General features: G+C 38.7%; 1 protein-coding gene across 4 annotated transcripts in view; it reads left to right on the top strand.

The window, feature by feature from the left end:
* LOC103479583 (dipeptidyl aminopeptidase-like protein 6) overlaps positions 1 to 25,701 on the top strand; it is a 96,908-nt gene that overhangs the window by 11,936 nt on the left and 59,271 nt on the right. Inside the window, exon 1 of one of the 4 annotated variants that reach the window (XM_008434095.2) lies at positions 4,682 to 5,608. The exons of 2 other annotated variants lie outside the window; for them this stretch is intronic. In XM_008434095.2, coding sequence (XP_008432317.1) covers positions 5,417 to 5,608 — 192 coding nt within the window. In that variant the 5' untranslated portion in view covers positions 4,682 to 5,416. Of the gene's footprint in view, positions 1 to 4,681; positions 5,609 to 17,806; positions 17,895 to 25,701 lie in introns of those variants that run through there. One more of the 4 variants, XM_008434098.2, reaches the window with a different exon arrangement.

The following is a 25,701-nucleotide window of genomic DNA, read 5'->3' as shown; positions in this document are numbered from 1 at the left end:
TGCTACCCAGGTATTTAAAAGAACTCTTGCAGATGTGATTTATGCTCCTCTTCTGACAAGCATTGTTACTCTTTTAGCCAGATGCAAGCTTTATTGTCTTACACCCCTCAAATTGGTCAGCAAAAAACTTGTCATTAGCAATTCATGCTGTAATTGTTTGGAACCCTTTCCTTGTATCACGATCTTTGGGTTGAAATTGTTGACAGCAGACTGTCTATGGTGGGTGAGAAGAACTCCTTCCTTTTCACCTGCTTGTTTCACAAATCAYATCCACTTCTCCAAGCACCGCAGAATCTACGTATATGGAAGGTAAGAGAGATCTCTCCATAATTTTCTGAGTTCCCGATAAGCAGCTGCACATCCTGTTGACACATTTCCATTTGAGAGGTGTTTTTGTCAAGAAAATAATTTGAATTTGTGGAGAGGAGAGGGCTGTCGGGATTGAGATCGCGAGCTGTTTATAATTTTGCACATAATGTGGTTTTGTTGACATTTTTGAAATAAGCAAGTAAAAAAAAAATCCTTTCTTTCTTTAAACAGCTGAAAGTTGTACTCCGTTGTTACGCAATCATTAATGAAATTAATTCTTTGTACCCTTATGAAGGAATAGGCATCATTAAACTCTGACAATTGGATGCAACTGACTGACTTCACAATTTAGGTGGTTTTATGTTCACTTCCACCAAGTTTGAGGGTAAACTGGGGACAGACTGACGATAAGAGTCTATGTGTCCAGGCTGGAGTACAGAAGAGACTATAATCCGACACACATGCCGAAGGATGATAGACAGAAAAAAAAAAAAGTTCTTGCCACGGTTGGCTCAGTTCAGCATTAAGGAAAATCATTAGAGTCCACCTAATACCAAATGGAAAATTGTGCAGAAATGTGATTATGGTGGGCTGGAAAGCCAATATATCAGCGACGTGTAGCGAGAGGGTTTGGTAATTTTCTTGTTCATCTGAGGGATGTTCAGAGGAAATTAAATATTACTGTAGTCCCTGCAGACACGACCTGATTGATCTGTTTTCTCCCCCCGTCTAATTAATTTGTGTCATTTTGTTGTGTTGAGCTGCATGCAAATCAAAACAGAGCAAAGTAGGGTCATTTCAGTTTATGCAAAATTCATCAATGTGCCTGTTGTAAGTATCTTGTGTTTTATGTTATTGGATATTGAACATTGCTAATAATGTTTTTAAAAGKTTTATAACTTAACTTTGTCTTCTCTGCAAAAAAGTGTTTATTCAGCTRCCTGCATATTATCTGTCGTTCTTTGGAGCATAGTTAAAGYACATGAAATGACCTTAATGTTCATAAATCAACCAGTCTAAACATCAAAAATTGCCCTCGCAATTTGAAAATTAATTCCACATTTGCAGAATCATCACTAAAGTGAAGACATCAACTAACRACCATTAAAAGAATAAAAGAGAAGTGGGAGTGAGTAATTAATCTAATCTAACAGTAATAAATGAAAACATCAAAACTAATCTACACAACTGTTACTGTAAAAGTGTTTTTTTTCTTAGTAAAGAGGTTTATAATTTATCAAGAGTCTTTGGTCCKTCAGGAGTCAATGAAAATGAGTTTTACAGCTTATTTATTTAGCCCAAGAGAAGAGAGAAAAAACAGAGGAGGAACCTAAAGTTTTAGAAACTCCTGAATCTGTCAGCGTCCAACACCAGAGCTGCCAGGGGAAGGAATGGAAATGATCTATAACTAAGCTCTTAACTCACGTCCAGCSTCGATGGAAGAAAACAGAAATCTTAGACAGCTTTACACATAATCAGACAAACACAGACGTAACGTAGCAGACAGCTCAAACAACATTTTCTTAAAACAAATTGTGGGTTTTTCTCAGCTTTCATATAAATAGAATGTACAATGACAAAGAGCAAAGTATTTTTTTCATATTTTGGAGAATCTGGGACACCAACTAGAGAAATAAAAGGCTTCCTTCACTGGATTTAAAAGTCTGGCAAGGGAATTTCAAGGTGAAAGAAAGCAACACTTTCTAAGTTAAAAGTCAGATCTAAGTTTGCTTGTGAACAGTGATGTGATCACACACACACACACACACACACACACACACACACACACACACACACACACACACACACACCATCATTTGATTTCAAGAATTAGAAGAAAACTTTACTTTTTATTTATTTATTTGTTTATTTTGCAGTCCTGGAGTAGATTTCCCGGTAACACTTGTATGAATATTTCACTGCAACAGAAAATTAACTCACCCCGGGGAATTCATTGTATTGAAAAGCCTCATAAAACCCTCACTTGCCGTGTCATAAAGCTTTTAGATCCCGCACCTTATCACTCAGATTAAAATGCATCTGGTGTGTGCAGGAAATTTAATTACGCTGTTGCACAGGTCGTAGTTTGTTCCAGCTTCAACCACCGCTGTCGGCTACCCGCAGAGGCATTACACAAGCCAGTGCCGTCGTCGTTTTTATAGCTTTTATTACAAGCCTCTCCAAATATTCCACCACCCGTAATGCAGAACTTGACTGCAGCGGTGTTTGTGAGAGTACATAGCTTCAGCCGGCTGTTCCATCTGTTACACGGCGATAGGGAAGTCAAGCTGAGCTCTGGCTCCCTGGCTCGGTCCTGAGGGGAGCGTTAACGCAGTCAGGCAGTTCACAATAGCTCCCCAACAAGGTGAGGGAGATTGGAGGACATCTATCAGAGAGGCCGAGGTGGATGTCAAGTGGCTCGGACCTATTTCCCAGGGGCGCATGGGCCTGAGAAAGGCATTTATGAACCAGAGGAACAAATAATGACAGGGAACAGGAGTGTGGTTAGGGGAGACAGCAGGAAGCCAAAAGATTTTCAGTCCTCAAAACAACACAAGCATACAGAGAAATGTATACTCTTTGATGCATCAAGGGGAAATTGGTTTAAGCAACAGGAAGGATGATAGGAGGATTTGTTATCGTTTTTCAAACGTATATATTCTGTATTCTATACCCATTTCCTTTTATTTGGGTTACATTCATTATTCAATCTCAGAATCGGTGAGCCTCACGGAGCATGAGACGACTCACCATTTATTAAAGAAAATTAATGGAAACTCCCGCTTTGTTCACACTTCAAAACAGAATATTTTCATCTCCACCGCTGCACTTGCTCCATCTCAATAACCCYTTCTGTGAACGATTGCAAAGTAAACTTGATTTCACCTAATGGCAGACCCGCAGCAGTGGCATTCAACAAAAAGTCTTTTGAGCTGCTCTTTAAGTGCGGCTTTTGAAGTTGTGCCCCCRTGAAGATGACCTATTTCGCAGAAATACAACTTGGCTCGAGTGGAGTGATAGGTTGTGAGCTATCACACAGTGAGAGGCTGCCTGGATGTCGGCCTGGGTCATTCWTGACAGGGATGGCAGAAATTCTAACATTTTGACCCCAAAAAAGCCCCCACCCCCCCACTGTTTCCTTCCCGTGTAAAAGCCGTTATTAGAAAGCTACATAGAAGCGGGCGTTTCTGAGCATGAAATCACTTGCAGTATTCTGAGCTGAACRACGTGCAGGTGTGAGCTGACTGAAATGACAACAGATGAAAGAGATGTGTGGAGCAATTAAAAGATGTCAACAAGTATTTAATGCAACTACAATTTTATGTTAGCTGACATGCACAGGAGGCAAAAATACCACTTATGGTTATTTTGGGAGKATGTTTGATCTCTTCTTTACCCTCATAGGGCTTGCTTTTTCTACAGTGCTTTGCAGAAGTATTCATACSTTTTGAACTAAATAACATTCGYCATGTAACAACCACAAACTTGWTWTATTTCACAGCCTCTTTGCYGGTTCTTTTTCTTTTCTGCATTYAGCTCCAACCAGCTTCCGATTAACTTTGATCWGATTCCCTTTGCAGGGAAATCTTAACATGTATTTTTAATCTATTCTGATYGACTTCTTAGATTAATACGCTCCATGACTCGTCTGCCAGCTTAGGTGCATACAGGGTGTTGGWAGGTTTAGATTTGTGTGATACTCTTTCTGTTTTCACAYGATGGACTGAACTCTGAGATGTTTAAAGGGCCATTGTTACAGGTTGGGATATTGTTTTAGGCCTTAAACTTGACGTAATCCGCTCAACATATTTACCCTGGCCTGTCTGGTGTATGCCTTAATCTTCACAATGCTGTTTGGTCACAGTTTTGCTCAAAAARGACCTTTGATGTGTTGGCAGGAAAGATGTGTTTATTCAGAGATTGACCCTCATTTGTTCTCCACTAATGAACTGACTTCTGAAGGGCATAAATGATCAGACTTAAAGTGCCTGAACATAAATGCATGCAACACTTGTCATATTTTTCAAGTGAAAAGTTCCGAAAACCGGGCATCATCTTGCTTTTTTTGTTCCTCAACTCTCTGGTAGTTTGTGATGGTTTATCAATAAAGTCCAAAGATTTTTTTTTTTTTACGTTTGAGGTTGTTATACGCATAACTAAAAAGYCCAAGAAATGTGCATTTATATTAAACAATAAGTAAAGGAAAAACAGTATATTTTGTTTTTACACCCGAAGTAGAGTCCCTGCCAGGTGTGTGATCACCCCGTAGCGCCACAGAGAGGCACCAGTGCTCCGTCCTGTGGGACTACGTGCAATCATTTTTGGAGAAAGGGGGCTGGGGGGTAGTCGAGCCCTCACGTACGTAAAAGCATTAACAAATGACATTTGTTAAACAGAGCATTTAAATGAAAGCGCATTCAGAGAATCCGCGCACTATTGGCGAGTGATTGCGCGTTCGKCGGCGCGCAGACCCCCGGCAGCAAAAGCGACTCCTCTCTCCGTGCAGGTCACTTCTCATGCAGAGCGCGTCTGGGAAGAATACCGCCAGGCTCTCTCTGCGTCCTTCACACTTTTGTATTTTTTCTCCCTCCCTGTGCATAAGAGCAGCGATGGAAAATTAGAGCCAAAAGAGACGAATGATTATCTTCGGCTCTTTTGTTTTTCTGGACAATCCCTCCGGGTCTGCTGAGGATCGAATATCTGATGGAAACTCAGCGCTTCCGCCTGCTATCTGGCTGTGAGGAGGCATCAGGAAACTGAAGACAGGAGACAACGTGTTCTGAATACAAAAGAGGGCAACTATTGACACCTTCAAGAGACCATCCGCCGTGCGCCTGGACAAAGGGGAAAGGACGTCTACAAAGGATTCAGTTTATTATCGGTTCATCACTTTGTTTGTCCTCTGCCAATACCATCTGTGGGCGCCTAATAATGAGCCAAACATTCTCATCTTATCAGAGGTAAAACTGCCTTCCCTTTTGTCTTCTTCGCATCTCCTAAAGCGCTCGAAAAACTAATACAAAACGAACAACGCAAGACTCGTCTGCAACCCTGCCATGCTGTAAAGTGTTTTTTAACCTGATTAAAAAGAAAACGCAGCACCGACATGGCTTCGCTGTATCAGAGATTCACCGGGAAGATCAATACGACCAATTCGTTTCCGCACCCACCTGAGGCCAGCCACCTTCTTGGAGGACAGGTCGCAGACGAGGAGAACGGAACCAAGTCATCTCACCAGGGAGCCGAGGGCCGAGCTCACGTCCAGTACAGGAAAAAGTGCTTACGGGAAGATGAGGATGTAAGACACTTGTTGTTTATTTGCACCATACTGACAGATTGTAATGTTCCCAAAAGGTGCTTTTTAGGTATTTTCCCTTTAGAAAGTCAGTGAAACGTAAACATGTTTTTGCAGATAAGTCTGAAGGTCCTTGCCTTGTGGTTGGTTTGAGCGATTACTTTGTGTGTCTCAGTTAAACATGGATCATTTCTTATCCAAGTTACTTCACTCTCGATTTGTTGCAATTCTTTACATGTGCACATAAGTGTGCGTTTTCCGGGGGGGGTTGTGATGATTTGGAGTTCTTTGTGGTGCTGACCGTGGTCCTGAAGCTGCACAGTACTTCAAAGTGGCAGAAATCTCTTCTTTTTTTTTTCTCGTTACCTCACTCTGTGATTTGTTTAGAAAAATATGGGGCATCTGGATTATTTTTAACACTAATCCACCGGGCTCAGGCAAAATACATTTGCTATTCTGGCGTGTGCTTTCTGAGATAACTTACACTTCTGAGAAGGAAGTGCACCAACATAAAAGGGCCTTGTTCCCTTCTGCAGAGCAGTGTTTGGCTTTCGTATGTATTTATTGTAATAATAACTAAAGTGATCTTATGAAGACCTTTCAAACTGAGTATGGATTAATAAAAACAAATGGCAAGGCTGAACACATACAACTAAATAATAAAAAAAAAAAACAACAATCCAGATCTGTAATCCATTTTACGGAATAAATAGACTAAAGAAAGAACATAACAATCAAAATAAAGGTAAAAAAAATACTAAAGAAACAATTTAAACAATCATTGCATCATTAAAAGTACATACATTTGAAAAAAGCTATTTAAACAGAGTGAAAAAAAATGACAGAAATAATTGCTAATTGTTTAAAATATACAAGGCACATTAAACAATGAATCAATAAGCTTTGCCTTAAAAACATCAAGTTACCTTTGATGTACACTTCTAATATCAATTACAAATGTTGTACATGTATTCAATCTACAGTGATAATTTGAATATTACTTTGGATGTAGATGCAATTTATCGGTGCCAAGTATGGTGTAGATTCGTTAGTCCTGTCCTGTGTGTGACGTGTGTCGACTTGCGGTTTGAGGTCTTTGTTGTTTGAATATTCATTCTGTGTTTGGACCTTATCAATAGAATTAAAGCAGTTCAAGATCTTTGCATAGTAAAAGTGAAATTACCAGCTGGGTTCATAAGATGCCCACAATAACCCTTTGAACTTTTGCATAGTTTTTTTTTTTTTTTTTTTACAAAAAATAGCTGAAGATCAGTCAGGCATGGCTGAAAAAGGACTGGTGGAACATACAGCTAATAGTTGTCTTTGTCTGAGTTATAGTTTTCTAATTTATCTGACATGTCCGGTGTGTTCCTTGCTCTTTGTGATGCTGTTTGCTAACTAATCTGCCTGAGAAATATCTGAGGCCTTCAGAGTAAAGTTGTGTTTTTACTGAGATTAAATGTCACACAGCTATACTCTAGACTCTGAAGTCTGAAGGCAACTAGTTGCTCTAGGTTTTTCTTTGGGTTGGCTGTTTGTATCAGGGGTATGAATACATTTAGAACGATCTGTATAAAGCTTGTTTTTATCTTAGACAGTTTCTACTAAGCACAGTATAAAAACATCCTTTTAATTACATTTTTATCAATCAAAATTGTTCTTATCCAAATACCTTTTTTTGTAACTTTCTCTCAGGTTGGTAGAGCATAGAGCAGAGGTATTTACTAATTAACCATCCCTGGTATCAACCAACAAACCAAAACTGCAGAATGTTTTTGGTTTGCTCTGCTTGTTTGCAGAGAAAAAAAGTTTCCTGCCTTGAACAAATATGTATCTTTGAAGCTCCTTTGATTTATTCATTCCTGTTAGTCTAGTGAGTAGGCTGGCAACAGACTGAGTACTCACACTCTGCAGCCGTCAGTATCAATAACAAGAGGAACAGCTTAGCTTGACACAGAGCAGGCAAAAAAAAAGTAAAAAAAAGAAGGAAGATCCTTTCTCCACTCCTTCAATTCTGGCTCATTAAAACTCTTTTTTTTTACTTTAACAAACTTAAGATTGGATTTTACAGCTGTTATTGCCCCACTGGACTTCCAAGATATTCCTTAAGTTTAGGCTGTTAACCTTGAGGTGACATTCACTGCTGAGGTTCCCTGGAGTTGTGGTGGAGCATGAAATTGCCTTGTGCCTTCGGAGATGGGGAGTCCATTTCATGGAGCTCCATTTTTCCAAAACAAGTCTTGGTTAAAGATTTAAGACACTGCTGGTGTTGTCATTCATGCTGTGGATGGAAAAGCAGAAACAATAACTCAAATAGTTGTCAGGATTCACTTTTCTTTGATCTGAACTTAACCCTTTACAAGCAACATTTTTGAACCAATGCTGCTACTTCAAATGCTGGACTAACAGCATTTGAAGTTAAGGACGCAAATAAAAGAGCTTACTTTTTTGCAAGCAATTGGGATATTTTATTAATGCGTTATTTTTTTTCTGGGCTTTTGAGAGACCTTTTGTGTTTGTTGTGAAAATGATCAATTGTTTTCATTGTCTGTATGCATCCATGAGGGTTTGCTGTTAAATCCAGAGTCACAGATAGGTTAGACTTTACAAACAGTTTATTTTTCTCCTCGCTTCCTTTTCTGCAAACACAAACCTAATTAACTGCCAAGCCTAAAGGTTAAACATTGAGATATTTTTGCCCACAGATCAAAGCCTGAGGGCCTCTGACAGAATCCTGCCTACATTAACCTTTTCTGGATGGTAGGATTAACATTGGAAAATGTAAACATTTCTGTTTCTTCACAATTGGGGCCGATATTTGAAACCCTTATGATCGACATCAGTTTCTGCGATGTTTAAAACCTATTTGTACCTTCAGAGATGTCTCATGTTTCACTTTTGTGTCACATTTAGATGTTGTAGATCATCAGTTTAAGATAAACTGATTAAAAACAAATAACTTTTAAAATTATGATTTAAACTAAATGGCTTAGTCAAAGTATGGACTTAAACCCAATGAACATACTGTTGGATGATCTGAGATAGAACTTTTATGATTGAAAACCCCCATTTTTAGCTGAAATAAAACAATTTGGCCAAGACTGGAGCAAAATTCTTCCACAGTGATGTAAACATAGTTATCAATTCCTCCTGATAGCATCAGTTACTAGGTATAGGGATTGTTTACTTCACCACATAGTGCTAGATTAGCTAGCTTTCCTCCCTAATAAATGAAATACTATTTTTTGAAAACTGCTTTTTGCTTAGTTAGGTTGGTTTTGTCTGATATTGAAATAGTTTGAAGGAAGATTAAAATGCAAAAGGAGAAGAAATGTGTAGCGTTCCAAATACTTTTTTCACAACATCGTATAAAAACAATTACGCATCTAATTTTTCTTTCTCACCTCTTTAATCACCATTCTTTAATTAAGTCCCACTGAGAGAATAATTAGGATCAATTTAAGACAGAAATAAACAGTAATCAGATAAAAAAAAAGGAAGAAAAGTGAGAAAGCGATATATATTTTTCCTGCCGGTTTGTTGTGTTAACTGAATAGAAACAAATAGGCTCCTAAATCATATATCCCTCTTTTGATCGTGCGCTAAAAGTCTCTGACAGCTTGTGTGAACATCCCTGAATGATAACTATAACAATGCTTTTTTCAGCCCTAATTTTCTYCTGTGTTTGTATTTTGTACATAAAGCAGTCTTTTTTTCTCCAAAGACAGCTCCAACAGACCTCTCGCTGCTTGTGACTTAATAATGACAGCTGTGTATCCATGTGTAACTATTAGCAGTCATTAGTGAAAGCTCATTTCCCTCAGGGCCACCTTATTGTCAGGGTGGCACGCTGCAAATAAATGACTTGTTTTCTGCCCCAAGGCTGTTGTCTTAAACAACAAAATTATTCCAGAGAAGCACTTTAATTTCCTCTTTTTACCTTGCCTGTTATGGTTGCTACAGTGATACCTGTTTGATGCGTCCATGTTATACAGGAATCATGGGATTCAGTTTGAGGGGTGATCCTTAGTGCTACTGCATCTCCATGTACTCAGCTGTTTAAAAAGCAGACATACACATAACAGCAAGCACTGAATAAGTGTGCATGCTTCATTAAAAAACAAATAGTAGAGAACTTAGAGCCTCGATACGGTTAAAGGGGGCTAATTAGTGCGAACTATTTATGATCTCTTTCTGCAGAAGTGTGATGGAAATCCATTGAAAAGACACTGCCCTATGTTTAAGCTACATAGAATGTGGTTGAAAAGTGCACATGGAAATGTTCACTGACCTTGGATGTGGCTGAATCATTGTTAGACATAATCAAGCCTTGTTCAGACAGGGTTATATACAGGGTTAAAAGTCACATTTTCAACACGGTTTTCTGGTCTAAATTAAGGTACCACTTGGTACCAGACCTCAGTGTCACATCCAGCAGGTCGGAGGCCCATGTCGAAAGGTATCAGGTGAGGTGAATCAGGCATGTAATCAGGATGCCTCCTGTTCTCCTCTCTTTAGAGGCATATACCACCGGGAGGAGCACTGAGGGCAGGTCCAGAACTCACTGAAGGGGTTTATATCCAATCTAGCCAAGAATTTCACTGCTCCGCAATGAGCTAGACAGGGTTGGTGAAGAGAGGGATGTCTGATGTCACCCCCGTGATCCAATCACAGGTGGATAGACGGATGGATGGATAGACAGACAGACAGACAGTTTACAAATTTGGAAACGGAAACTAATGTTTTGTTTTAGATCTCTGTACTCCCAATGTGTTTTTAAAATGTTATCAGTAGTAAAGCATTTCTTACTCTTTGGAAGCGTCTGTCATTTTCTAATGAATGCCAGTAAATTGCATGTTTAGATTAAAGAAAAAAAATAACATAATAATTGTAAAGCAAGGCATTGCAAGTTGGAAATTACGAGTAAAAGAAGCAAGCCACAACTGTAAAGACTGTTAGACTTAAAAGTGAAATTTAATCACATTGCATGAGATCGCCCAGGGCTAACACACACACGCGCTCTATCTCAGACGCACACTCTGCCTATCCTCATACGCCTTCTGCTCAGAGATATTCCAGATTTGAGCGAGAGACTTTGGCCCAGTTCCAGAGTCTCGGCTCAGGTCTGTGCTTCCTTTGAGATGTGCAGCTGAGATAAGTCAGGCAGACGGAGCTCAACAAGAGCAGCCAGATAAAAGAAAAGAAGGCAGCGAAAAGCATTCGGCTATCCTTATCATCTCTGCGTTGAGGTTAAAAGTTTTCTTCAGGTGATGACTGCTCACTGAGGGCTGCACTAATCCAGAATGATCATCCGTCCGGAGACGCCAAAGCTCTCTCAACAGTGCAGCGAGGGATGGTTGTGCATTTTAACTATGTGAAATGGATGCAAAACTGGGAGTGACGGTGGCTTATGTTGTGCATGATCGAATGAATACAGTTTTAATTGAAAAGTAATTCTCGAAAGTAATATTCATTCTAAATGTTGCTATGCTAAAAAATACTAATTATCATAAACAAGTCAGCCTCATAATCTTTCAGAAAGCTGAATTTTATTTGTCACCCAGCAATCGCTATAGCAAATTAAAGAAGCAAACAAATGACTATGCATTTCTGAAGATTTATATTTATTTAGGATGAACAGTTATTTACACTACAATAAAAATTTCATTGAAGTGAGAAAATGATTGAAAAGCCCATAATCAAGAATGTATTCATTATTAATCAAAGAGCTATTCATAAGTAATTTCAGCAAAGGTTTGGTTTAGATTTTTTGAAGTTAGGTTCTGTGAAGTTGTTATTAATAATGTTAGTGGATATTGTCAATAATTTAGTAAGAGACAGTTCTATTTTTCTTTTTTTTTCATCTGAACAGCATCTTTGTGAATTTACACTGATTGATCCTGCCAGGTACATAATAATTAAGTTCAGTAAAATACAGGTTCAAAACTCAGAGTTTCACAAATTATTTATTATATAAAGCAGGGCTGCTTGATTTCAATAAAATATTTTATGCCAATAGTGTTGCGGAAAATTGTGGAATCGATTGTGAATAATGCTCATTTTCAAGCCACTTTTCTTTCTTCACTATGACACTGCGTCCCCAGCGTTCTCCATGAGCTCCAGCATCAGAAACCAAAGAAATACTCCTGGTTTGATTATTAAAGGCAGTTAAAGTCCCTTTAAATTATCAGATACATTTTAACCATGCAGATGATAAATGCGTGACACTTGTGGTGTCATATCCTGCTAAATAATACATCCAAGCAGAACTTTACAGTCGTGATGATGCAAAAAAGAAATTGCCACCACAATTTAGATTTAACAAATTGTGCTTCTTTAATTTAAAACTAATTACATGTAGGTATAGATTATTTCAAAGCTTTATTTCTAAATCAGCAATATAACATAATTCATAAAAGAAAACTTTGACACATATTCAGAAAATACTCTTTTGAGCGTCTATAAATTCATGTTGTGGAAATTTGGAGATGCTACTTGGGAGGGATAAGAGATTGCTCTGGCTAACTCTTAAAAAGTTCACAAGGACATTTTTGAGCGATCTGGAGGACAGCAGTCGTTGTATGCGACAGGTCAAATCTGTGTGTTCCTGTGCGCTAACCTATGAAGCTCAGCAGTGTTTATTTTGGTGCTGCTTCGGGCTGCTATCAACCTGGCAGGATTATATTATAAACTATATTTTAAATCTCCACAGTCCTTCCTGGTTTAATAATCTACTCACAATAAAATCTGAAACATATTTATTCTACAGCTAATTTAAAATGGTGCTGGATTATTTAACAAGTCAATGCAAAGAAGAAAAAATAGAGTAATAACACTTGTTAGAGCTGTTGCCTCGCACGTTCTAGGTTTGAATTTTGACCGTAATATTTCTGCACGGATCTACACATTGTCCCATGTGTGGGGTTTTCGCCATGTACTCTGACTTCCTCCCATAGTCCAAAAACATTCATGCATAGACATTTCTTCTAGTCTATTACTCACGATGTAAGAATATTAGAAGCATTTTATGAATAAGAACACTAGAAATTGTGATTGTTCTCATTGATATCCATCAGATAAAATCTCTAAGCTAAGCAGATGAAAAAGATTTATCACGTTTTCTAATGATCTTGTGAGTGAGTCCGCCATCAGACAAACACTGAGGAACAGTGCTGTGAGTGACAGATTTGGAAGGGCAAAGCCACCGCTGTCTAAAAATAAGTGTGCTGCTCAAGTGAAGTTTGATGAAGGCACAACAAGCCAGAGGGATGTTTAAAAAAACAAAGTTCCTGCTGTCAACAAAAACAAAACATTTTACATTGGACAGCTTATCATAAAAGAAGAAAAAAAAACCACACCGAAACCTAAACATAGCCATAAAACAAGATGATTATAGTTTTCAGGATTAGAAAGTCTGATCGAATAAATAATTTAGACTTAGATTTACTCCTACCTACAAAAGTAAAAAATGTTGCTTTGCAAAAGTATTCACACCCCTGGAAACATTTAAAATTTGCTGTTATACATCCGCAAAGCGTATTTTACGATTGTCGACACAAGGTGGCACATCTTAGTGAAATGAGAGGAAAAGGAAGCATGTTTTGAGATTTAGATTAGAGACCAGGACACATTTATTTTTTGTATGCTCAACTTAATTTTCTTGAACAAAAGAGTCCCGACCTTTTAAACACCAAACTAAAAGCCGAGACACAAAGACAGAGTATTTTGCTTTGGAAAGAGTGGCAAGTACAAATCCAAATCAGAAATCAAAACATTAGAGCTTACTGAACATTTCAGCCAGTATTTGGTAAAGGCCACTGAAGGCAGACATGCTGTCACCCAGTGCAGCTGCTCCCCGCAGGACAACAAAGCATCCCCAGCAGGACTTCCTGCTCAATGTTGCCATGGTTGCAAAGGTGGGGAGGGCGAGGCTGTGAGCCCTGTGGACTCACAAACACACACTCAGTATGTCTTTCTGTCTTCACAGGGACTTTGCATTGACTTCTCCTTCGCCTTACTCTTAACCTAACCATCACCAGTGCGTGCCTACCCCTAAACTCATTTCACACCTTAGTCCTAAACCTAAAACAGCACTTCTCCTCATTGATCCCCAAACTGTACAGTCGGTCCCCACAGCGTAGTATGTGTTAGCAAAATGGTCCCTACAATGTATCAAATACCAGACAATTCATACACACGCTGCAGTTTGCTGGTGGCTCAGAATGCCATCTGGAGATGACACAGCTTTCCCCTGCTCGTGTCACGGCAAATGCCATCCCCAGAGATGATCACATGTGGGTTTTTATTTTTTTGTAATAAATCCATGAATAAGTATTTGCTGATATATGCCCTCTCTTCTTTTCATGTGTTTTAGACCCCGCTGACAGACTTATTCACTATCGATCTTTGCTTTTCGGTTCCAGAAAGCATCTCAACAGGTTGTCCATCCCCCTGCCCAGCACCTCTGTGCTCTGGTGACACGCCATCGATCATCCCTCTCTCTCCCTGCTCCCCTCCAGCCCCCTCAGCAGACCTGTCAGCAGCATCTCAGCAGGCCGTCTGTCTCTCCGTTTAATGTCTCTCTACCTCTTTATGATTTACTGTGAGATTACGCAGGCAGACAGGTACTGTCATTCAGTGTTTCAATGCAGTAAAAGTCTCTTTATCCACTAATGATGGTGAGCTTTATTCTCCTGTGGTACATTTCCTGCTCTTAAAATCAGGTGAAATAACATTGCGAGGTGTCATTAAGCCTCCATATGAGAGTTTTTAGATCAATTTCATTCACATTACACTCCGAATGCCTGTTATTATGTTTCATTTATGCTTCAACTAGTTTGAGCTGGTTGAAAAAGGAAAAAGAAGAAAAAAAACAACCTTATTTTGTCCAAAATCATTTGCGTCATCGTAATGAAAGATCTGCTGTTGCTTCTTTTGTAGTTCACCTCTTAGAGGACCATAAAGATTTCTGCTGCTTTTAAACACTTTTATTTAGCTAAATATAACCCAGCTTGCTTCATGTCACCGTCTTCGCCTATTGTGTCCATATCAGGTTTTTATTTTAGAACCTCAGGTTGCATTCATTTTTTTAGATAAAGCTAGAAGAACCACAAAAATTGTAACATCTCGTGCCTTTGGAGTGCTTCAGGAGTTCTGCAGATCAGCCATTAGAGTGTATTTGTTGTATAAATCCTTCCCTTCACAGTAACAGATTTATTCCATGTACATGTTGTCTCCGAGGATATTTTAGATACAGGAAGCAATTTTTTTCCAGAGCTGCATGCACTGTGTCCACTTTACCACTAGAGACTGTTGTGTTACAGTCAATGGAGGACTGTGTGCATAAAGCACCAGCAGTGGGAATATTCCTCCCTGTTATCTTTATATTACCTCCCTTACTCCAACACATAAAGAGTGTTTGCTGTCCCAGATAAGCTTCTGTAAATAAAGTCACGTAATTAAAGGATCCAATATTGAGCCAGGAGAAAACCGATAGTGTCACATCTCAAAGGGACTGAAAAAAAATATACAATCATGAAGTCACATAAAACATGCTTTGACCTGAGGATACAGAAAACAATCTTTGTTTGTTGCCCAAGTCACCAATACTGTTCTCACCTCTGACATGTAATTCAAGCAGGTGAGAGGCCAAGCCACCATATCGGTTGCAATGAGCGTGACAAGAAACCTGAAAGCAAGAGGTGCCGCAGCCCGTCATGCTTACTAATCTTTGTTTTTCGAATAAAACAGGAAGAATATTTGTTTGAATAACAAAGAGAGAGAGAGAGAGAGAGAGAAACGTCCATTTTTGTCAGCAACATTTCTGTTGGCTGGAATTACAGCAGCGGCTGTAGCTGCAGCGTCTCTTGAGTCCTTTCATACTTTTTTCCCCCCCTTCTGGGCTGAGACCAGGCAGCAGTAATGTGTTGTGTCACAGAGGCAGATTCGCTTATTGGCCCTGGCATAATATTCCTCCCCAAAGAGACACACGGATGCGCATGATGAACTGAGATGTAGACACATTCATAGGCTACCAACGGCATGAAAGATGGTCAGCGATGTCTTTTTGCAGGCTTGCTTGGCTTAATCTTTGCAAGACTTGGCAGAAACTTGAATTTAAGTGTTTTAGAAAATATCTTTGTAGTTCTTGAGAAAAAAGGATAATAACTCTCAAATCAACTACAATAATAAAGTTGTTTGCCAATGAGAAGCCCTAATCTAGTTAGATCGTGAAACAGGAGTTTGGCTAATCCCAGTTCATCACAAGGGTTTTAACTGATACTTAAAGTAGAAGCAGTTTTTGTCCACAGATTGAGACAGGACTGAAACTGCTGTTGGTTTTTGTGTTGTTAAATAAAAGAGGAAATATGTTAAAAGACATCAGTTGTGAGCTCTGTTTGTATAATTATCTATCTAAAGCCAAACTATTCCGGAATCTGTAATAAGAACTCAGCACCCTGCAATTTCACTATTTTCCACTTTTTGGATCCTGTGTAACAAGTTTAATTTTGGTATTGTGTTTTCAGGTCTTCCTGTTGGTTTAAATGATGGCACAGAGGGCTCTCTTCTGCCTCGGGGCTCTTGTTTTAGTCTTGTGATGAATAACACATGAGATAGGTTTTCACGCTGCGTCCTTGTTGGACCCGTGTGTGTGTCCCACTCTTCAGAGGAGTGACAGGAACATGACCGTTTGTCCCTCTTGCCATGAAGGTGGGTTTCTGGCTGTGGTATTCTACTTTATCTCCAAGCTGTTCTCTGTATCTGCTTTAGCAGTAACGCGTTGCATGTATCAGCTTTTATCTGTGGGGCTTTCCATTTGAGGACAGGCGCATGTCAGCTTGGACTACTTTCTTTGAAGACTCAGTTTGTATTTCATCACTTTTGCAGCAGGAAAATAATCATCTCCAGTCGATATTTCTCTCATGGATTCCTCTGAATCCAGGCTCAGGAGTCTGAATGAGGCGCAGAGCTCATTCAGGGGTGGGTCACCTCACTCCGAGCTGGCAGCCGAAGTGTTCAGCGTATGGCTCGCGTGGAGCTGAGCAGAGATGTGGGAAATAATGACTGTTTGGTGGGGAGCACTGTTGAGCGATTCAGTATTCTGAGAGTTGACAGGATGTCAAATGGTATATCCACCTAAAACAGGAGCGGCGAACTGCCTGGATTGATGTTTTTCTGCTCACCAGGTTTGCTTTTGCATTGTTGGGATGTATTTTCTAAATTTGCCCATTTGTTCATGATGGTATTTTCCAGCTGTGACATTGTCATTTGTAAGTTATGCAAAGTCATATAATCTGTCCAAGGCTCATCAATTCAGTCAAGACCTCTGTATCTCTGCCAGAGGGTCTGGATGGTATAATCTCCACGTAAAGCTTTTATTTTTTTGCCCGATAGCAATTTTATTATGTTTGTCAGTGATTTTTTTTTTTTTTCCTCTTAGGTAAAATGTTCTGTCGTCTTTGATTTTTAAATAATTTATAAGCCAAAAAAGCTTGACATGGAGTTGTCATGTCACACAGTGTATTTATCATTCCTGCAAAGCCTTGCGGGTGCAGATTGTGTGTACAGATTTGAGACACCTTATGGGTATCAGCTCCTGAGGGACACGCAGACTGCCTGCATCAGCACGTTGAAAGCGTTGAAAGCCCTGGATGCAGGGCTTCCAGCCCCATAAGATGAGTTGCTATCAGGACAGAGAAAGTTGGTATTGTGGGGGGAAACACTGCTGGCAAGGGAAAGTTGAGGAGAGACTTTTGACTGTTGAAATGGTCTATAAATTGGCAGAAGCTCTGTGTGTGTGGTGTGTAATGCTGATCTGTGCTGAAGGCAAGATGCAGCTAATGGCCCAGGTAAGTGGTTCAGTGCTGATTGTTGAGGAGGGCCTGAGCGCTCTGGCAGCACTCCTCACTCTCCTTTCGGCGTTGTGTTGCAGGAACGCGTGCGAGCGGCGGCGGCAGCAGCCACRATACGTCTGATGTTCCCTCAGTGATCCGACCTCCTCCACTGTGACTGTGGAGGTGTCGGATTTTATGCTCTTTTCTGGGGAGAAGCRGGGCAATATTGCAGTTAGGAACAGGCCACGGGGACAACACGCGCACGAACACGCCAAAACACTTTGTCTAATTGCGCGGAGTGTGGATGCTGATGCTGGGGTTACGCTTAGTGGCCTCCTGAGGTGTGTCTCTTTTGTTACTTTTTTACCGTTTCTTGCTGCTTCCACGTCACACGTTGTTGCCTCTCTGACAAAATGAAAACACACAAGTTGTCACGGGTGGAGAAACTCTGGAAGGTAAGTGTTAATTCCTCTCAGGTAAGTGTTTATCATTTGAGCCTCTTTTTAATTATATATCTCTGCAGTTTGGCATTGAGGGACATGTTTAGCTGAAACTTWAAAAAAAATGTAGGAGGTCTTGAGAAAGTGGCACGGCTGTTTATTTAAATATTTCGCTTTAAAAGAACTCTGATGATATAATGAGCACTTTGATGACAGCTCCCATTGTAGTCATTGACACTGGTGGGCACCAAATTATAGCCTGTAATTGTTAAACTTGTCAAATGTTAAGTTTAGGTCTTTCTGATTATGTATTGTAGGACAAGTTTGTGTTTAATTAATTGTTGCTGCATTGCTGTTTACAACTTAGTTGAGAGACTATTCACCGCCCAAACRATTAGGTACACCTCGTAATTACTGGGATGGACTCTTTTGTCTTCAAGACAATCTTAATTTATGACATCGATTTGTCAAGGTGTAGGAAGCCTCTCTCAGACATTTCGGTTCATATCAAGGTTATATTTGCTGTCTGCATATGCATGAAACCAATCCCTTATTCCACCACAACCTGAAAGGACTCTGTTGGATTTGGATCTGCTRACTGTGGAGGACATTGGACAGCAGTGAACTCATTGTAAATGTAATATGGTGCATCATCCTGCTGGAAGTAACCATCAGAAGTTAAATATTCAGTGGCTTTAAAGGAGTGAACACAGTCAGCAACCAACTCAMGCCAGGCATTTAAAGCATGCTCAGATGATGTTGCCCTAAAGTGTTCCMACACCATTACACTATACAGCAAATTTGGAAATGTTCCATCAACTCCTACAGAGTTAAATTCAACACTTTGAAAGTGTCTATATTGGTCCACTCAGGATGGTGTAGAAATTACACTTTTGAAAGTGTTGTTTTTGATATAGTTGAATCAACACTCACMGTAGTTGAAATTAAACACACATCAGTGTTGACTTACTCAACACTAGTGTATATTGTCAAAAGTTAACATTATGGATGTGTTAATGTAACACAGAACAGTGTAAATTATATATTAACATAGAAATCTGAGTTTTGAAATACTACGGGCAGGGTATGCTATGGTGGCACAGGGGTTAAGCACAACCCACATATGGAGGCTCTCGTTTTCAATGCAGCTGTTGTGGGTTTGCTTCCGGGTCTTCCCCTTCTCTCATTACTCACTTGTTTTGTCAATTTACTACCAAATAAAAGCCACTAGAGCACTTAAAACCATTTTTTATTCAGAAACTACTGACCATCAATAATCCCCAAATTCATTTTAAAAGACATTAGATGCCACTTGAATCAACAAAAACACCAGCACCAGTTGCAGTATATAATCTTTTATTTCAAAACATCATCAAAGAGCACTGACAGCAATATACAATATACAACCACAACAAAGGTCATACAATCATGGTACTTTGCACTGAAGGTGAAGTRTGCTTTGAAAGTTCATTGGAAGCGGCCATGGATGGTCTTGTGATCACTGATGGTGAAGTGTCTTTGGTGCTGCTCTTGTTTTTACCAACATGAAGGAGGACTTCCAGCTTGGAAAGAAAAACAGGAAATATAGCAGAAACATTAGGATAATAAATAAATATTTTAAAAAGAAGTGTGAACAAAACTAATCGGACTCACCTGTGTGTGCCACCGTCATATTCATTCAAATTACTCCGCCCACCCGGTTTACTAGATAAAGCATAAAAACGTCAGAAATAATTAAGAAATTAGTCAGCTTATAGAAAAAATTTTGGACAGCATTAAAAGTCGGGCCAACCTGTCTGAAGAAATGTGTTGAAGTCATCATAACAGGCTTCAGTCACCAACATGACACACTAGTGATGGGCTATCTGAAGCCAGGCTTCGCGGCATGTACCAGTAAAAAGGGGGCGTGTGCCATGAAACCCCGCTTCGAGGCTTGTGATGTCTTGCTGAAAACCACGTGACTGGCAACAAACGATGCCTCACATTGCATGGGTCACGTGACTGCTTCATTTTGCGTGTCGATTTTCAAAATAAAAGCGCGATGAGCCGTGCTGCTTCATGTGTAGTTGTCCATTTTGTCGCTCATCAGAGGAGAATATTTGCCTTCAGTGGCCAAAATAAAATATCTCTTTGAACTGCATTGTTGCTGAAACGTGCTACACAAATAAACTTGATTGATTGTCTGAAATGGAGCCAGCGAGAGGAAAATCTCTGACTTCTGAGAATTCTTTGAGATTATCACTCACAATAAAATTCTTCTTAGATAACAATAATTAACACCTCCACCTCCCAATTTCTCACCTTCTGGAAAGTTCCACTATTATTTGTAGTCTGATTAGCAAAGATATGACACACTAACAAAGAAAAAACATTTAGGCAGTTTTTAGATGTGCCACAGGTACAAAACACCAGAGTCAAATGGCTCAATTGCATAGATATGTTCTCCAGAGTCCTACTAATCACTTAATTATTGTATTCAGGTGTGGTGCAGCAGCAGCACATCAAATTGTTGCAGGACAGTGGCCCTCCAGGACTGGAGTTTGACACCTGTGGTATAGATCAAGAAAATCCCCCATTTTGCAGCACAACCACTCCCCCATTTTGCAGTCTACAGCCAAAAACTTAAAGAAAACGACCTCCGCAGCTAAATAACGTTAACTCAAATGGCCTCCAGATTTTCCTGACAGTTTTAATGTTTGGTTAAGATGATAAACAGTSGTATATACCGTGATATCTAAACAAATAAAYGCAYGTTTATTTGTTTACTCTTGYGTAAACGGACTATTGCCTCGAAGCCTGGCTTCAGATAGCCCATCACTAATCTATATGGTTTTCAACAGGTGAGGGCTCTCCTTTCACAGTTCTAATCAGATGTGATTAAAAAAAAAAAATTCGATCCCTGAAGGCATGTTCGGCCATGTGGGCTCCCTGTAGGTCCAGGCCAGGGGCCTGCTGCAACCCCTACCCTATCTGTTGCTCCTTCCCTGATGTGATGTCACAAATATGTTACAATTGTAGGAGGAACTGTCTGATGTTGATTTCTAAATCAACACCAGACTGAGTGTTGATTTAGACTGTTGGTGTTAATTTAGAAATCAACACTGGACTGGATTGCTTTTTGTTTAACTCTTTGGAACTCTTTGGTGAGTGTTAAGGAAACTAACACTCTTGTTATTGAATTAACACTGTATTTTTAACATGCAATTTTTCCTGGAAGCTACCAAAGTCATTTAAATCCCTTTTCTTATCTAAGGTGTCTGAAATCCATGTATGTCATTTATGTTGCAGATATTAGATGGTACACATCATATGGTTTGTTTTTATTTTTCTAAATATTCAACTTTACAGAAACATAAAAAGTACAGTTTGTGGTAGGATTTTGCCAAGTTTTGCAGATATTTTGCTCCTGAGTTCTTCCCAACTGTGAATTACRAAAGTAATTGCATTTTATTTGTTTAATATCTACCAAAAAACAAACAAACAAACAATAAACAGTCTCTAAGTAAAAAAAAAAAAAAAAAAGACTACAACTTGTTTCAAGTTTCACAATCAGCCAAGGTTTCCTTTTGGCACTTTTGCTGATTTCTTTTGATTTTYCCATGATGTCAGACAAGGAAACAAAACAAGAACTCTTATGACAAAAAATATGTATGTATCCAAAAAGCCCTAAAACAGCCCTTTTATGTTTATACAATGAGAATTCATTTAACAAAAATGCATTCTGTTTTGAATATACAGGAAATTAGAAAATGTATAAGAAGCATCTGAAAATTCACATTAAGCATAACTATAAAATATGTAATGTAGTGTATTAGTATCCTAGGTTGGAATAAACATGTCAAATATATTTTTTTAARTGGAAGAATATTAAAGAAATTTCTGATTTAAACAAGTCCAGTATTTCTGAGTACTTCTGAATTTGAACTGCCCTTGCTATCTGATTAAAGATACAGTACTCCTGGTATCAGGTGCTGGTAGACACACTTTGAAGCTCTGCAGGGACGGATATTTTACCAAATCCTGGCAGGATCCCTCAGAGAGCACAGGGTGACAACTGTGTCTGTGTCTGATTTCGATAAACTCAGGCTACAGCTCATGAGCTGATGCTGATTCGGTCAGGCAGCCCCGGTCGGAGATATGCATCTRCTTTGACATGAACTTGAGTTGAGAAAGGAAACACATAAGTCCCCACAGAACTGGCAGCGTTCAGGCTGCATCAGTATTACCTGTTACTAATTCCAAGAAGCACTATCAAGTTCCCCAAATTTACTCAGCTTTTTAAAACATCATTCACATTAAATATTGTCGGTAAGATTGTGATGGACACTTTACCAAACTTGTAAATCTCATGAAATTTATACTAGTTGACAAAGATTCATGCTGTATCTCAAAAATAAGTGAGTGACATTATCAAATATTTGCAGAGAAAACTTGCTTTTCATACGTACATTTTATTATGAATATTATGCAGTACTGTATATATATTTAAGCAACAGTATATCTTGAGTGTTGCTTTGAGATCCATCAGCTTTAAGCTGTACATGTATTAAATTCTGTGCTGTAAGTGTTAGATAAATATTTAATGCAATGCAATATTGTGTGCAGGAGTAGCTGATGCAGCAATAGCTGCAACTTTTCCACTGTTCATCAGTGATTCTCATCAGCTCATTTTGAATCTGTTTTCTTACTTCTTATTAGAAGAGCAACTGTAGGATGACTGTAAGGTTTTGTTTTTCCTCGTGAACACCTTTTCTTTCATTCTTTTCCACAGCAGTTCTTTAAATTAAGATTCTTCCTGGTTGATGATTTTTAAACTAAAATGTTTGGTGGTTTTGAGAAGTTACATGCATGAACATATTTTAATTATTGACTTAGAGACTTTAGATAAGTTGATATTTTTTAKTGTTTGCATTGTTTGTCTGCGAATTGTGTGCATGATGTTTAAAAACCTTTTTTCAGATCGATAACTTGGCAAAGTAATGCAGTGACCAAATAAAGCATTAAAGTTTCTCCCTCCACTAACTTTTTTATAAGAACAATCGGCATGAACAAGTAGAAAGAATCTGCCCCTTTATGGATTCCTTTTGTTTTGGCCTTTTTTATGTTCTTAAATGTTTTCTATCATCAAAAAATGTTTAAGAAAAGACAAAGTAACCTCAGTAATCACACAAATCACACTGTTTTTGTATTTAAGTCCAGTGTGGCCCAAACAGTGACTACAGTAGGTTTGGGGAGCAATTTTTATATTGGGTTATGTCAGCTTAATAAATTAAATTACATCAGCATTTGAAACCTGTGTTTTAAGTTTACTTAAGTCATGTTTGATAATAAAATAGTTTGACGATCTGAAAAAAAAAAACTAAAGAAACCTGTGATTAGAAATATAGTTTTTTACATCAATATAGAAAAAAAAAAAACTCTTTCTCATTTTTCAAAACTTGAACAATATTTAACATATTTTCAAAAGTCTCTTATTAAAACCAGTTGATGTTCTGGTTCATTAAAGGCTTGTTTCATCCAAATTACACAATGAAACTTAACATTTTTTTAACCTGACAAATYTAACCTTCCCTGCAGGCCCAAACTTTTAATTGACATTAAATGTGCAGCTGGAAGAAAAATGTGTAGTGTGTGTGTGTGTGKGGGGGGKGTRTRYGYGYRYRTKTWKRKGTGTGTGTGTGTGTGTGGGGGTGTATGCGTGCGTGTTTAGGTGTGTGTGTGTGCGCGCACGTGTGTGCCCTTAATTGTCTCCTGCTGTCCCTTGTTATCCTGATTACTCCTCTGTGTATTTAATCACATGTGTCTGTGTCATGGCAAAATGAAACATATGTAATTTTGTGAATTAAAAAAAAAATCTATGTGGATTACTAGAACTAATAAAGAGATGGAGAGAATCTCCATCTCCATCTCTTTGTTAGTCAGGATATCTGTGGAGGCCACAATAAATGAATGAAGCTCTATTTACGCATAAGCTTTCAATTGCTATTAAACTATTCTCCAGTGTTTCTCTATCGATAACTCTTTAAAGTAATAAAAGAATACTGATAGATTTATGCAGCTTTTATTTTCCTTCTGGCAAACTGAGCTTCTGCAGTTATGACCTTTGCTATTTAATCTTTTGTAGCTCCCAGTTTTAAGCTGCTGCTGATTTCTGCTTTATTGCTTTTCACCATTCTTCTTGGTTTCCAACTAAATCCTTAAACAGCTGCAAAAATCTGCCTGCAACTTGAAACTTTCTTTTCCTTCTTCAATCTTACGACCCTCTTGTAAGCTATTGATGCCCACACAGAAAGTTTATGAGGCTTGCAAGTCCGGTTTACGAGGACTGAATCTGCAAATGATGCTCTGTAAACTCATTCTGACTCACTTTGCTTGTCTCTTTTTAATATGCATCTGCTGCCTGTGTGGCATCCTTAATGAACAAATTTATAGCTTCCGTGTTGCCAGCATTTTCTCACTTTTCTTTTTAATTATTTCACTTTCACCATCGAATGTCTTTAAGTTGTGCCCGGTGTGATCATTTGCTGTCTTCTGATTGTGTTTTCTCTCAGGGAGATCACACGGGTTTGTTAGCTAATACTGCCAACATCCAAGATAATTTTTAAAGAATGAAGTCGGGACAGACATGGAGATATTTGGTTAAACACACTGAGTTGAAATGAAACACAATGAYGACTGTTTTAAACATACATTGCATATTTTGTTTATGTCTGTCAGTTGAAAAGAAAACTTTCCTGACAGAATACACCCTGCTTTTTTTGTACCCCAATTTATTGCAATTGAAGTGATTATTACAGTGWTAAAAGGATGCCAATTTAACAAGTTCTTTTGTTTTTAATTTTTTTTGTGACACTGAAATGCTTTGTTAAATGAGTAACGCAAACTCAAAATGATGATTTAATTTATTACAGTAAAAGAGCTAGTCAAATGAATCTAGCCTTGTGTGAAAATATAATTGCTTTCCTTAATTGCTCATGAATTGAGGATTTAKAGCCACACTTTTAGTTACATAAATAAAACCTGTCTGACAACATTAAGAATGGAAAAAGAGCTCAAAACACATTATAGCCTTATCTAAAAAGTTTAAAGAACAGATGACAAAGTCACAGACATACATCAGTCTGGGAATAGTTACTAAGTGATGACACATCACAAGCGCTGCATGCTGAGCTTGCCTCAGTTAAAATCTGTGTGTGTGACTCAAAAATACCRTAGCACTTTTYAGGTAGAGCAAATAAACATGTTGRTCTCATATGACCAACATATTTGCGGTGTCCACTATGTGGGTGGTGGCACACTATAAATGAGACTTCCTATGGTTTTCTTCTTGAGAGTTTCCCAAAGAGGTCATTTTGTGGAGTCTACAACTTATTGTTGTCTTGTTGTTACAGCTGAGCTGTGCATCTCTGCAGCTCCTCCAAAGTTAGCAAAGTTTAGCCTGTCAGTTAAAACTGTGTAGATTCTGCTAAATCAAAGCTTGGGATGTTGTTTTATGACTTAACTCAAGTATTCAAAACCTACATCCCTAAGCCAGCTGTTGTATTCCCCATTGTTTATGATGCTRTTTGTTCATCACTGCTGTTTGTCAATAAGGAAAATGGATATTAAAGTAAATGGGGTTAAGTTCAATTGCATGTCACACCATTGATATTGTTTCTGTATGAAACAATGAAAACATGAAAAAATTATGTTGCGGTTCCAATGCGGCATCAAGTCAAAATAACTTTAAAAGGTGGATACTTTTGCAAGGCGCTACAGAAACAAGTTCTAATAACCGACAGCTTCTTTCTTTAACCTCTGGATGAAGATATCTGTGGTTTTC

The sequence above is a fragment of the Poecilia reticulata genome, linkage group LG17 (assembly GCF_000633615.1).
Source record: "Poecilia reticulata strain Guanapo linkage group LG17, Guppy_female_1.0+MT, whole genome shotgun sequence".
Taxonomy (NCBI): Eukaryota; Metazoa; Chordata; class Actinopteri; order Cyprinodontiformes; family Poeciliidae; genus Poecilia; species Poecilia reticulata.
The sequence above is the reverse complement of the archived record's forward strand: the minus strand, read 5'-3'. Positions and strand labels throughout refer to the sequence as shown.